The 15,297-nt window shown below is 38.7% G+C and overlaps 1 protein-coding gene across 1 annotated transcript in view; it reads right to left on the minus strand.

Moving 5' to 3' along the window:
- FSIP2 (fibrous sheath interacting protein 2) overlaps positions 1-15,297 on the minus strand; it is a 98,491-nt gene that overhangs the window by 6,017 nt on the left and 77,177 nt on the right. Inside the window, 5 exon segments of the mRNA XM_007950721.1 lie at positions 741-810; positions 3,850-3,893; positions 10,834-10,880; positions 12,746-12,846; positions 14,341-14,838. Coding sequence (XP_007948912.1) covers positions 741-810; positions 3,850-3,893; positions 10,834-10,880; positions 12,746-12,846; positions 14,341-14,838 — 760 coding nt within the window.

The raw sequence follows: 15,297 nt of genomic DNA on the forward strand, positions 1-15,297 counted from the left end.
AGAAGGCTGGCAGTTCAAACCCACCAGCCACTCCTCGGAAGGAAGATGGGGCAATCTACTTCCATAGTGATACTGCCTCGGAAACCCAAGGAGGGGTAACTATGAGTTGGGTTCGACTCGACGGCACGTAATAACAACAACAACATGAAGACATTGAATCAATCCCTGCTTGTCACACATTCTTTATCACAATCACTTTCACTTGCTACATCTATAGCTTTTAAATTATGGAAAAAGCTTCAAATTTTTCCTTGCACTAAAACGAAAATAGCCAAACCCACTGTCACTGAGTCTATTACGACTCATAGTCATTCTATTACAACTCATAGTGATGCTATATGACAGAGCAGAACTGCCTCATAGGGTTTCCAAGGCTGTTAGTCTTTTTGTTAGCAGACTACTGCATCCTTCTGCAGAGTGGGTGGTGGATTTGAACAATCAACATTTTGGTTAGCAGCCAAACACTTTAACCACTAAGCCACCAGGACTCACTCTTTTATACTAAAGTAATGCTAAATAAGAACTGTATGCACCTGAACTGAATTACCTACAAATTCTTAAAGATACAGTAGGAACAGATCTCATTTATACCTGGGGACTGCCTGTATGGATAACAAATGTGTATACTGCGAAGGAGGAGCCACTCATTCTAAGAGGGAACTGATCCAAATATTATGTTTAAATTATGTAATGGAAAGCTATATTACAGTAGTTCTTAAAATGATTTTTTTTTTTTTTACCAGAAACGACTTCCTTTGAAGGATGTTCACTGCCAATAATACTGGGGTGTCCGTCATAGATGCTGTAAAACTGCCAAGACAAAGTGAAACACTAATTTAGTCTTTTATAGACAGTAACACTAGAGATATCTATAACCTCCCACTCCCAAGTGACGGAGCGCATTCATTGTACCATCGTATATGGTAATATCTGTATTCTGTAGTCTCAGAGAATAACTTTCTGGCAATTATGATGCCCATTATTGGCTTTTGTCATGGATGTGGGACTTAGTACCATTACAGGAAGATCTCAGAGACTCAGTTGTCTTAAATCTCAATAATGCCAGTTCTTATCTGGCCACTCCCTCTTTCGGCTAAATTAGAATAAGAAATGTTACAAATCCTTTCTTGAGACCAGATAATGATAAAGGAAGGAAAAAAGGTATGTTCACTTCATCATTCCAGTTTATGGAAACTTAGCAACTGAGGGATCTAGAACAATAAAGGTGGCTATGGGAAGCTGGTAGGACAAGGATAATGATAGCTCAGGTATTATCTTTACTTTGATCTTTATCACCTCTTCAAATGTAGAATCAGTGTCTGTCCCAGAGAGAAGAAATAGCTGAACATTGGTGTAGTTATTCTATGGTGCTGACAGAAAAAGTAATAAGTCAAATGAAACAAAGCCTAAATTCATGCCACATGAGATAAATGTGTACAGGTCATGTAAAGAGCGGCACACATTAAGAGTTTTTACCTAGTTCTTCAAAAAGAAACAAGGCAGCTTCTGTTTTAGGATATTTCAAAACAGGATATATTAAGTATGTAACAGGGCAGATACAATCTAAAGCACGGTTTCTCAACTTTGCTTGAATAATAGAATCATCTGTAAAATTTTAGCTCTGGTGGCGTAGTGCCTAAAGTATTTGACCGCTAGCCAGAAGGTTGGCAGTTCAAACCCACCCGACACTCCTTGGAAGGAAGATTGGGCAATCTTCTTCCGCAGAGATACTGCTTTGGAAACTCAAGGAGGGGGCTCTGTGAGTCAAATACACTCAATGGCAATGAGTTTAGTTTTTTTGATGTTAATACCTGGGTCTCATGTCAATTGAATTGGACTCCCTGAGGTTATGAAGATATTGATATTTTTTAAAAAGTGATATCCCACAGAACCTCTGTGTAACCAGAGTTAAGACTCTCTAATCTAAAAGAATTAGGAGGGAGCACATGGTACCATGTTGTCTGTGATGAGTAGATATACCTGAATTCTGCTGAGAACTTCTATCATCACCATTAGTTTTGAAAGTGTTTACCCTTATTTAATGGAGCATTGTTAAAATAGATGTTTAAAAATTCCAAAGTGTTGGCAACCTTGGATTCTCCTGTCCTTTCATTTGAAAATTATAGATACTATCTTTGTTCTTCGTATTTCGAGTATTTCTTTTTTTTTTTTTTACTGTGTCTTAGACATTTCAAATAATTTATGACACTCTTAGTTGTATTAAAATCCTCTGGAGAATGCTGAGTTTTTCTTTTTTGTTTATTTAAATAGGCAATCAACTTACTTAGATAAATTTCATACATCTCACCCTGCCTTTTATGGGTTGTAGTTCCAATCTAAGTTTGGTTTCCAAAGTCTTTTCAGTGTTTGTACCACTATGAACACCATAGCTCAAGTTCTCAAAGGTTTTTTTCAATGTAACTTTAGGTCAGTTCCATGCATGCTCTGGTCTGGGGATATTTTTTATAAACAGACTCAGGGTCTGTTTTCCTCAAGATCCCTTCGCTCAGTGATCTCTCTCAGTTTCTCTCTCAGCAGCCCCCTTTTTGATTTTATGGCTCTCATGTAGGGCATTCACCTTTTGCCATTGCATACTATATTGCTCTTCCTATGATTAAGTGCCTCCCTGAGTAAAGTGACAAGAGAAAGCACAGAAAAAAACAACAGGTTTTCCTACATTACTCTCCGGGCTACTGGAGAGTCTTTTCCCAATTCCTCTGATTAGTTTTAAGTGCTTTAGAAACCTCTGCTACTACTATTGCTTAATGACTGGAACTTGACTCCAGTTAGGGCCTAGGGGTAGGTTTAGGAGGAGGGTGGTGATTTTTTCCTCAGAGACAACACACAAGAACTTAAGTCTTGATTCTGGTCAGAAAGCAGTAGTTTCCTTCTGGTTAGCAGTCAAGTGCTTTAGCCACTATGCTACCAGAGCTCCTTTTTGGAACTAATTCTGTTCATTCCATCTGTGTTATTCCAGGATTTGAGCTGCCTATGTAAGTCAGGAGACATGGGAGGAAAACCCCAGAAAACTCAAAATGGTATTGGTTAGTCTTTTGAGTTTTGATTTACCTTTCCACTCTCCTGCTATTATTTATTTTCCAGAATTTTTAGTAGTAGTCCAGAGTTTCTAGCTGTAATCCATGAGACAGAATGGTATACGCTTACTCTATCTCACCCAAAACAGTACTGGACAACAGCTCTGATCATAGTTTTACCATGGGAAAAATACCAAATAAGGGAAATGACAATGAGTCAAAAGTGTCCAGATTAGGCAGGAATTCAGACTGACATAAGAGGTGGCCTGTCAGTAAGTGCCCTCTCTAGAGGGGCAGTGCCAAGTTATTCATTTCCTCTAGGTTTTTCCCATTAGACTGCTATACAAGAGTTAATGAATGGAACTGTACTTAGGTGGTAAGGAGAAATAGCGGCTTACTCTGTGTACTTAAAGGTGAGAATTTAGATTAGGGGATTTTTAGCTACCAGGGGGAAAGATCTGGGTGTGAGAGACTTGTGAATAAGGCATTGTTTTCTGATGCCCTCCAAATCATAGCACATAGTTTCTGATTTGACTCTGACAACCGGGCCTCATCAATCATAACCCACTGTATTCCAATTGCAACCTATCGCCATTGAGTTCATGAGCCTCACTGCGACCCCACATGTTCAGAGTAGTACTGTTCCATAGCATTTCCTTGGTTTAATCTTTACAGAAGCACCTTTCTAAGCCATTCTATGGAGCCAATGGGGGGTTTCAAATTGCCACCCTTTAGGTTAGCAGCTGATGATAAATTGCTTGCGCCACCCAGGGATCTACTGTATCCCAATGAGATGCTATTTAAATATATTTACCTTAACACTGCTTGTATTCTCTAGCATTGGTTCCCAGGAATCGTCTGTGGGCAAAACAAAACAGAAAATATTTTTTTTCCCCCGAGGCATGTAGAATGTTGACACAAACCTGCTCTTAATGCTTTTCACTAAAGAACCCAAGGATTTAGACAGGTAAAAGCAATTACATCTACTTTTTTTTTTTTTTTTTTTAAGTGTATGAGAACAAAGCTGAAGTTGATTGGATCTGTAAAATGCTATGGCATGTCTTAGTTTTTCACTTAGAATTATAAAAGATGAAGTGTGATGTAGAACAACAGGTGCACTCTGCAAATAAGTGGCTATACATATGTGTTCCAGCCACTCAATCTCGACAATTCTGTCTGTTCACCAGTAAAATGAGGCATTACACTGTTGATGACCCTAAGGATCCCTTCAGCTCTAATACTGATTGTAGGCAGCTAATTAAAATACAAAAAAAGGAAAAAGATTTCTAAGCTAAAGGATTGTCAGAGTGGAAGGTGCTGATTTTATTAAATATTTGCTTCTGGTGAAAATCAGGATAGCTTTGAAGCACCCGTAGAGTTGCTACAGAAGAAAACGCTGCCTGAGTTTCAGGAGAGGGCAATATGGCAGTGAAATGAATTCAGCCCATGAAGATATATATGGTGCTGTGAAAGAAGCTTCACAAACACTGGTAGGGAAGCAGCAAACCTGCTAGTAAGTGATAAAACCTGTGTTCAAGTCACTTTCACCAGTCTAGGCTAAGTGAACAACGGCAAATTAAACCTAACTTCTCTGTATCTCATATGTAGAATGGAAATGAGACTATCCTAGGGGAGATACCAAACCAATCTCACTGCTGTCGAGTTGGATGTGACTCAGTGACCCCTACTTGGGCTTCTGAGGCAGTATCACTACAGAAGCAGATTGCCCAACCTTTCTTCTGAGGAGTGGCTGGTGCATTTGAACTGCCAGCCTTCTGGTTAGCAGTCAAATGCCTTAGGGACTACACCACCAGAGCTCCTAGGTGAGACAGGCAGCACTTATAAAAGCATTTTGTTTATGTTCTTACTGTTTCACTCCTCATCCCAAATTATAATGTGTATTCCACAAGGGCAAGTATTTTGCCAGTCTGGTTCACAACTGTGATATTAGAACTGCATCAGGCACAAAGTAGAAGCTCAGTAAACTTTGAATGAATGGACAAATCTTTGAATTCTACAGGTGTAGTATTACTGAAGGACATACGATCTAAGCATGATCACTGTGAGTAAATGCGGAAACACACAAATGCAATATTGAATTTAGAGTCAGAAGGTTTGGGATCCAGACTGGGTGTTCAAAGTGACTTTGGGCAAGTCATTTTTTCACCCTGAGCTCCAGTTTCCTCATCTATAATATTAAGAAGGTTGTACTAAATGGTTTATGTCTGGCTCTAATAGCCTATGATTCCATAAATAAAAATGAATCCAGTGTTTCTTCTGATACCTTCTGCTGATGGTGTGTTCATGGAATTCTGGCATATATACTGCTATTTTTTGGTTTATGTTTTAATGAAAATAATGTCTGTTCACAAATTGAGAGAGTCAGTTTCTTGTGTAACCCTTGAGAGGGCTGCATGCTTGGAACTGGACAAATTTTAGTCCTGTGGTTCGTGTTTCAAGACCATCTTTATAGTAAACATGATGCTCTACTTCTTGTGCATAGAATCATTGTTAGAATAACATTGATCCTCTCAGGTTTCAACAAATAAAAAATTTAAAAAAGTACTCACAAATGTCATAATGTGTCAGATTAATAGAGATAAAAAGGAAGTGAGGCCTATCCTAATTAGATTTTAATATGAGCAAATAAACTCAGCCTTTTTCTTCATTTTAGTAGGGCTAAGAATCCTTGGAAGGAAGGTTGGGTAATCTACTTCTGCAGTTATACTGCCTTGGTAAACCAAAGACAGGTGACCATGAGTCAGATCCAACTCGACAGCAGTGAGATTGGTTTTTTTAAGCATGATGAACAAGCCGGTGGCAGTCTGGAACAGACAGCTAAAGGAGACCAGGAAGCGACCCGGTGGTGGTTTGGAATCGCTAAGGGAGACAAGGAAGTAAGCTGGCAGGGTTTGGAACAGTTATGGGAGACTAGGAAGTAAGCCTAGCAGTTTGGAACAGCTTAGGAAGATGAACTTGTCTGTCAGTTTGTTGTACTGTGGTGGCTTGTGTGTTGCTGTGAGGTTGGAGACTATGCCACCAGTGTTTCAAATACCGGCACGGTTACCCATGGTGCTTCCAGAATAAGACAGACTCAGAAGGAGGAAGAGGCCATCTACTTCTCAAAGAATTGGCCAGTGAAAACCTTATGAATAGCAGTGAAACACTGCCTATTTCTGGAAAATATTATGAATAGCCCTAAAACATTGTCTGATATAGTGCTGGAAGATGACCAGCTCAGGTCGGAGGGCACTCAAGATATGACTGGGGAAGAGCTGCCTCCTCAGAGTAGAGACAACCTTAATGGTGTGGATGGAGTAAAGCTTTCAGGACCTCAATTTGCTGATGTGGTATGACTCAAGATGAGAAGAAACAGCTGCAAACATCCAATAATAATCAGAACATGGAATGTATGAAGTATGAGTCTAGGAAAATTGGAAGTTGTCAAAAACAAAATGGAACGCATAGAGATCCATACCCTAGGCATTAGTCAGCTGGAATGGACTGGTTTGGGCCATTTTGAATCAGACAACCATATGATCTACTATGCCAGGAATGACAAATTGAGGAATGGTGTGGCATTTATCATCACAAAGACTGCTTCTAGATCGGTCCTGAAGCACAAGGCGGTTAGTGACAGGATAATATCCATATGCTTACAAGGAAGATCAGGTAATACTACTATTACTCAAATTTATGCACAAGTCAAAGATGAGGAAGTTGAGGATTTTTACCAACTTCTGCAGTCTGAAATTGACTGAACATGAAAACATGTGTTAATTACCATACAATAATGACCAGAATTACTGGTCAGCTGGAGTCTGGTGAGATCCCCAAGACCATGGCCCTGGGATACACTTTGGGCCTGGGTTAAAACTCATTCCCAAGGGCTGGATCTCAGCCCAATAATAAATAAGACTCACATGCAGAATACTCAACCCAGGGTGATGCACACACCTACTCTATGAAGATACGTCCCTTGGAGCAATCGACCATGGAGCACCAGAGGGGCAACATTCACATGGAGAAAAAGCTGGACACATGGGAGTGCAAAATTAAGAAGGGCACAGGGGATGATTACTTGGAAGGGAGAGGAGGAGAGTGGGTTAGGGTTGGGAATGGTAATTGGGGAGTGAAACCAAATGTATGTGAAATGTTGAATGTAAGACAAATTCAGCTCTGTAAATTTGCACCTAAAGCACAATGAATAAATAAATAAATAAATAAATAAATAAGATCTGTTGATTATCATTGGTGATTGGAATGCAAAAGGTGGAAACAAAGAAGAATAACTGGTATTTGGAATATATGGCTTTGGTGATAGAAATAACACTAGAAATCGCATGATAGAATTTTGCAAGACCAATGACTTATTCATTGCAAATACCTTTTTCAACAACACAAACAGTGACTATACAAGTGGACTTCACCAGATGGAGTACATAGGAATCAGATTGACTACATCTGTGCCAAGAGGCAATGGAAAAGCTCAATATCTTCAGCCAAAACAAGGCCAGGAGCTGATTGTGGAACAGACCGTCAACTGCTCACATGCAAGTTCAAGTTGAAGCTGAAGACAATTAAAACAAGTCCACAAGAACCAAAATATGACCTTGATTACATACTTCCTGAATTTAGAGATCATCTAAAGAATAGATTTGATGCACTGAACACCAATGACCAAAAATTGGTGTTGTGGGATGACACCAAGAACATCATCCATGAAGAAAGCAAAGGTCACTAAAAAGACAGAAAAGGGAGAAAAGACCAAAATAGATGTCAGAAGAGACTCTGGAACTTTCCCTTGAGTGGAGAGTAGCTAAAGCAAATGGAAGAGTTGACAAGACAAAAGAGCCGAACAGAAGATTTCAAAACCAGTTCAAAAAGATAATCAATTATTATAATGAAATGTGCAAAGACCTGGAGTTAGAAAACCAAAAGGGAAGAACACTCTCAGCATTTCTCAAGCTGAAAGAACTGAAGAGGAAATTTAAGCCTTGAGTTGCAATATTGAAAGATTCTATGGGCAAAATATTGATTGATACAGGAAACACCAAAAGAAGATGGAAGGAATACACAGAGTCATCGTACCAAAAAGAATTGGTCAATGTTCATCCATTTCAAGAGGTGGTATATGATCAAGAACCAATGGTACTGAAGGAAGAAGTCGAAGTTGTACTGAAGGAAGTGGTGAAAAACAAGTCCGCAAGAACTGATGGAATACCCATTAAGATGTTTCCACAAATGGATACCATGCTGGATCCACTCATTTGGCTATGCCAAGAGATTTGGAAGACAGCCACCTGGCCAACTGACTGGAAGAGATCCACATTTGTACCCACTCCACAGGAAGGTGATCCCACAGAATGTGGAAGTTATCAAACAACACAAGTAAAATTGTACTGAAGATAAATAAAAAATGGTTGAAGCAGTATACTGACAGAGAACTTCCATAAATGCAAGCTGGATTCAGCAGAGAACACAGAATGAAGGATATCATTGCTGATGTCAGATGGATATTGGCTCAAAGCAAAGAATACCAGAAAGGTATTTACTTGTGTTTTGTGGACTATGCAAAATCATTCAACTGTGTGGATCATAAGAATAAAGCATAACATTGAGAAGAATGGAAATTCCAGAACATTTAATTGTACTTATGAAGAACGTACATAGACCAGGAGGCTGTTGTCCAAACATAAGAAGGGGACACTGCATGGTTTAAATTCAGGGAGGGAGTGTGTCAGGATTGTGTCATTTCACCATATGTATTCAATTTGTATGCTGAGAAAATTATCCAAGAAGCTGGACTATATGAAGAAGAATGTGGCATCAGGATTGGAAGAAGACTCATTAACAACCTGTGATATGCAGATGACACAACTTTGCTTGCTGAAGGTGAGAATGACTTGAAGCACCTACTGATGAAGATTGAAGACTACAGTCTGCAGTATGGATTACACCTCAATATAAAGAAAACAAAAATCTTCACAACTGGACCAATATGCAACATCTGATAAATGGAGAAAGGGTTGAAGTTGTCAAAGACTTCATATTACTTGGTTCCACAATTGACACCAATGGAAGTAGCAGTCTAGACATCAGACGATGTATTACACTGGGCAAATCTGCTGCAAAAGAACTCTTTCAAGTGCTGAAGAGCAAAGATGTCTCCCTGAAGACTAAGTTGTCCCAAACCCAAGCCATGGTATCTTCAGTCGCCTCATATGCATGTAAGAGCTAGACAATGAATAAGGAAGACCTAAGAAAATTGATGCTTTTGAGTTGTGGTGTTGGCAAAGAATACTGAAAATACCATGGACTGCTAAAAGAGCTAACAAATCTGTCCTGGAAGAAGTGCAGCCAGAATGCTCCTTAGAAGTGAGAATGTCCACCAGACTTCATCTCATCTACTTTGTCATGCTGTCAGAAGAAACCATTCTCTGGAGAAGGATATCATGCTTGGAAAAGTGGAAGGTCAATGACAAAGGGGAAGGCCCTCAACAAGATGGCTGTAATGATGGTGTGGTAGTTATGTTTGTGTCAACTTGGCTGGGCCTGATTGAGTGGCTGGGGAGTTGGTGGTAGTTATTCCCCATGATGAGACTGGCAATCAACTCCATGGTGGGATCTATCACAAGCGGCTGAGTAGCTGCCTTTGGGATGTGGTCAGCTTCATGTATATAAGGAGAAGCTTTGAGAATGGTCTCTAGCTTATGGCACACACTTGGACCCTGCATGTAGCTGTGTCATTGCTCAACAGTCTGCTATGTTCTGCTGACCTTGGAACTTACAGTGGACTTAAGTTAAATGGCCTGCCATGTGGTTTGGTAACATCGGAACTGTGCCTTTTTTCTTGTCAACCTTGGGGCTTCTCAGCCTTAGCAGCCAGCAGCTGTCTGAGTGAAGAAATGCCTCTAGCTTCAGTGGGCCGGGAGCAGGAGGCAGAGCTGGACCCCAAGATTGAGGGGCTTTCACCCAGCCCCTAGAGCCTGGCACTTTGAACTTGGACTTAAAGCCTCCAAACTGTGAGAGAATAAACTCCTGTTTGTTAAGGCCATCCCATTTGTGGTATATATTCTTGTCAGAGCGGCATTAGGTAACTAGAACAGATGGGCTCAGGTATAGCAAGGATCATGAGGCTGGCACAGGACTGGGCAGTGTTTTGTTCTGTTGTACATAGGGTTGTTATGAGTCAAAGATGACTCGATGGCACCTAACAACAACAACAAGAAGCATGATAAAAAGAAAGATAACCTCTGAAAGAAATGATTAAATCATAGTAGCTTGGGTTCTGGCCGCATATAAACTATCATAGCAAACAACCTTATTTTGGGAATATTTTCCATAGGAATACGGTAGTTATAAATTCATGGTATCACATCAAATGCTCTACACCAAAATCATTAATGATATCTTAATAGAAATTCAGGCAAGGCAAACTAGTGGCTCATTTTAACAATTGAGTTATATTATCTATCACATAGTGCCTAAGGCACTTGACTGCTAACCAGAAGGCTGGCAGTTCAAACCCACCAGCCACTCCTCGAAAGGAAGGTTGGGCGATTTACTTCTGTAGTGATTCTGCCTCGGCAACCCAAGGAGGGGTCGCTATGAGTCGGGTCCAACTCGACGGCACATAACAACAACAACAGGTCATTTTCCAAAAATAGATAAACCACTGGGGGTGGGAGGAAACAGTGTTAACTTCAGATTTGATACCTAAAAAATTAATCAAAGCAGTAAACAAACTCTCATTTTAACACTCTAAATTATGAAAAAAAAAAAAAATCAATCCCACCTTCTAATATTTTAGCACGTTGATCTGTGGTAAAATCTTCAGTTTCACTAAAAACAAAAGAAAAGGAGTATTTTATTTTCCATGTATTTAATAATGGAAGAGTTATTGGTTAAACAAAACAATATCCCATCAGTGGTGGGACCAGAACAGAAACAGGGAAGGGTTTATTGTGGTTCTATGGCTCAGGTAGGGATTCCAGAGGAGCTCTGATGACAGGACTGTCTACTGGTATTTGACCAAACACAATGTCACAGTGTAAAGACATCCCTAATACCCACCCAATGAGAGGGATATCAGGAGTGCTGAGAAAGTTCAAAGAGAGTGCAAAGAACCGGAGATGGTGACCACAGCCGGCAGTTAGTATCAGCTTTTCTGGAGAGCCTAACTAGCATTTCAAGTGGACAGACACATTCATAGATTCCCAGGTCAATTGGTGTGTAAGAGGGAGACAGGCCAAATCAGAGGTAGAATATATATACATAGGAGAAAAAAAAAAAAAGGAATAACCTGTCAATTGTTTTCACATAGAAGTAAACTTGGAATAGTTATCTCTGAGTGTCTAAATCAGGAGGTCTGGTGGTACAATGGTTAAAGCATTCAGCTGCTAATCCAAAGGTTGGTGGTTTGAACCCACCAGCCATTTCATGCTCCCTTGTAGAAAGATGAGGCAGTCCACATTTACAGTCTTGCAGGCTCTATGGTGTAGTGCCAGTCTGTCCTAACAGGTTGTTACGAGTTGGATTGACTTGATGGCAGGGGGTTTTGTTTTGCTTTTGAGTTTCCAAATCAAGTGAAACTAATTGCCAAATTGACTTTTATTTGGCATTATCTGTGCCCTTTTTCTTCTCTCCAGATATAAATGATACAGTAGTATCTGCATTACTAATTATGTATGTTAAATTAGCTCTTGAGCAGAGGAAAAGAGGCAATGGTGGACCAGTAATAGATTTCCTACCTGGTATCAGGTCAAAAAGAAACAATTCCATAGTATGAAGTGGAAAAATAAATGTAACCAAATAGATTTTTCTGCTTATGCCCAGTGCTTCTCCCATGATAAAAAATGCTCTCTTCCAGTTTATTAATATTCTTAACTTCACAATTTTAGGCAAGTTTTAGCTGCAATGAAACTTTAAGTCTACAATTCTCTTGTCCCTCTCCATCTTCTCTAAATGCCACACAATCCAGACTTTGCTCCTACAGTATGCCACTTAGATTGCCTGCTCTCATCTAAATCCTATCCATCCTAAAAGGCCCACATGATTTATAATGTATCCCTGAATGTGCTACTTTACACTGCTCCCTTTTGTATTTGGGTTCTTCTTACAGGTAATGCTACACACAAGAAGTTCAAATACTATTGTTATCTAGTGTCTGACTCCCAGACTAAAACATCCTAACACATCAGCAAATACTTGATCCAAGACACCACTGTAATAGAAAGTAGGTCTCAAAACAAGGAAGTAGAGGTCAGGTAACTAGAAATAGTGGAGCAGGTAGGAAGGGAAGGTTTAGGAAATGACCACAGCAAGAAGTCAAGGGAGGGAAAAACCAGCAAGGTGTGAGAGAAAGTGCAGGGCTAAATATTTGCTCTCTCCTATTTTTACCAAAAAACAAAGTGAATCTCAAACCAAAACCAAGCCAGTTGCCATTGTGTAGATTCTGACTCAGCGAAACCACAAGAGTTACAGAGTGTGGTTACATTCCATAGAGTTTTTAAGGCTGTGACCTCCTGGAAGCAGATCACCAGACCTTCTTTCTGAGGTACATCTCGGTGCATTCTAACAGCCAGTCTTTCATTAGTAGCCAATCACTTAACAGTTTGCAAACTCAGGAACTCCCAGGAACCCAGTTTTCCCAATAAGCAGTATTTCATTTCAGATTTCTATTTCTGTATTGCTTTAATTTAATGTACCCGGCAGATGAAATCAGGTCTTCTTGGTTGTATGAAGATGAACTCATAATTCTGTGTATGAAGTAATGTGTCGGTTCATTTAAAAGACTTCTTTCTTCTTTCTGAAAAAGTGTAAATCACATATTACACAAAGAAGAGTTTGATACGCATATTTTCTTTCATCTTATGGGCATATTCTGCACTTTCATCTACACTGTAGTAAGATAAAGTTTTAGAATTACTTAAAAGATGGAAGACTCCTATAATTCCAATTAAAATGTCCATTCAGATATAATTTTTTGGAAATGGCTCAGTGAAGATTATTTAAATTGGGTTTTGAATAGATATAAACAGAAACCTAATACAATGGTTGAAGAATACTCTATTCTATTTCTATATGAATATTTTTAATTCATTTTTGCTGGATTAAAAAACTGAGTAACTTGTGTTAATCATATCAAAAAGATTGGCTACTGTTAGGATTATTGTTCATATAATCCATTTTGATGTTTGCCAATGTTGTAGTATAACATTTCATTTGCTATCTATGAAGTCAGCATTTCTGACCACGCTGCATAAAGAAACTGTTCTACAGAGTACATTTGGTCATAAAAATCCCACATGACTTACTGACATTTGCATTAAGACAAATAACCTGGAAAGTCTGAAAACTGTTCAAAATTATATCCCTGTTCATTTTCTCTGGTTCTTTTCAGCTTTTGTGTCAACCAGGGTATCACTTCAAAATGGATAATCAAGAAAACTATCTCACCGGGAAATCTTAAGTCATATGTATCCTTCCGAAACATGTTATGGCACAGACTTTTGGATAGGGTTAACCAAAAGGGTTATGAAAATCCAGACCACCCTTTGAGGGGTATGGAACCAGGACAATTTCTGTACACCATGATGACAGTAGAATTTGTACTCTGATTACAGAGGTGATATTTAAAATATTTTGATTAACTTGTTAAGTTTGGACAAGTTGGCTAAGTATAATAAAATCCACAAAAGCCAGAACCTGTCTAAGGTGGAAACTTGCCAGGGAAGGAAAACTCATTGGGTGTTTATAAGGTAAGATTCTTAATAGAGAGTGATAGAAAAGTGGGAAGAACCCTAAAAAAGTGGAAAATTTGCAAGATCCAGACAAACAAGTGAGTTTTGTCTCTCATGGGCTTCACTGTAACTTTTAAGGAAAAAAAAAAAAAAAAAACTGGCTATGTAACCTGCCCCCACATTTCATACTTATTACATGTCAGAGTCAAGATTCAAACTCAGGAATATGAATCCTGCTTCAGGCTGCCAAAAATGAAGCCAAAGAACTGGAGTCCATTTTTTTGTTTTTTAAAATGGCTTGCATTTATCTTAACTAGTTTCTGTTTTGCTTGTGCTTCTAACTGATCTAGGTCTCTTTCCATTATCTGCTTTCCCTTAATTGAGGATCATGCCTTTCTCTCTTATTTCCCTTATACTGTTAAATCTCACCAGGTTTATGAGGAGACAGTCTGGATTCATTTTAGTGCTGCCTAGTTCGGATACATTCTTGGACAGAATTTGTAACGTTCTCTACACTTTCCATAGACTACTGGTAACTGACAGTCACATATCTCACTTACAATATGCTGTGGCTTTTTCTCCACAAGAGAAGAATGTGCTTCAGTCAAAGGTGTTGAGCAGGTGGCCACATTAAGCTCAGCAACAGCTTTTCTAACTTGTTGCTCCTTAGATTCTGTTACAGAACTTGAGGTTGCTTCACTACTTTTGGTATTTGCATTGGATGTGGGCTGACAACATTTGCTTAGCGACAAAAATTTTCTCAGGCTGTTTGTGCTTAATGTTGGTTTGGGAGAAACAACTTTGATTTCTGGCTTCATGACTTCTTTTACTTGATCTTCAACATTTTCTTCTAAGAGTCCTCCTTGTACCGCTCCTAAAACAACTTCTTCTTCATCAGAAATTAGTCCCTCTTCTATGTTACTTTCTGAATCTTTTTGATCAATATCATGAGCTACTAATCGAATTATAAGATCTTGTTTGCTCTGAACATCTTTCAAAAGCTCCACCTTTGTAAGATCAGGTTTTCGTATATTTTGAAAGGAATTTCTGCCAACAGCCTGGAATTGAAGGTGCAATGAATATTAGAAACAAAGCCTCAGTTATTTTTCTTGTGCTTTTATTGTAATTTAGCTGTTTTTGTATCATTGCTAGTAGAATTATCTCTAAATGCCATTTACTTGTATCTTAATGATATACTTTTAAAAAGAAGCAAATGAAAATTATAAGAAAAATTTTTTGGTTTCATAATTGTTTATATTCAGAGATAACATTAGGACAAATTACTGTAAAAAGTAGAGGGAAGTTTAACATAAGTTCATTCTTTTGTTTACATTTTACATTTTATTGCAAAATAATTTGATTAGTCTCTGTTTTTGTCACTTACCTTAAAAGTTTTATCAGAAAAGTAGGCATGATAATATATTTTTCTAAGATCCTAGGTAGGGAATCTTAAGTCAATCTAAATTCAGATTTTTTTCAAGAAAAAAGGGCAAGGTTTTGTCTAACCTTGATTTTTA

The sequence above is a fragment of the Orycteropus afer genome, unplaced genomic scaffold, assembly GCF_000298275.1.
Source record: "Orycteropus afer afer isolate SDZICR_OR568_19922 unplaced genomic scaffold, OryAfe1.0 scaffold00001, whole genome shotgun sequence".
In the NCBI taxonomy this organism is placed as follows: Eukaryota; Metazoa; Chordata; class Mammalia; order Tubulidentata; family Orycteropodidae; genus Orycteropus; species Orycteropus afer.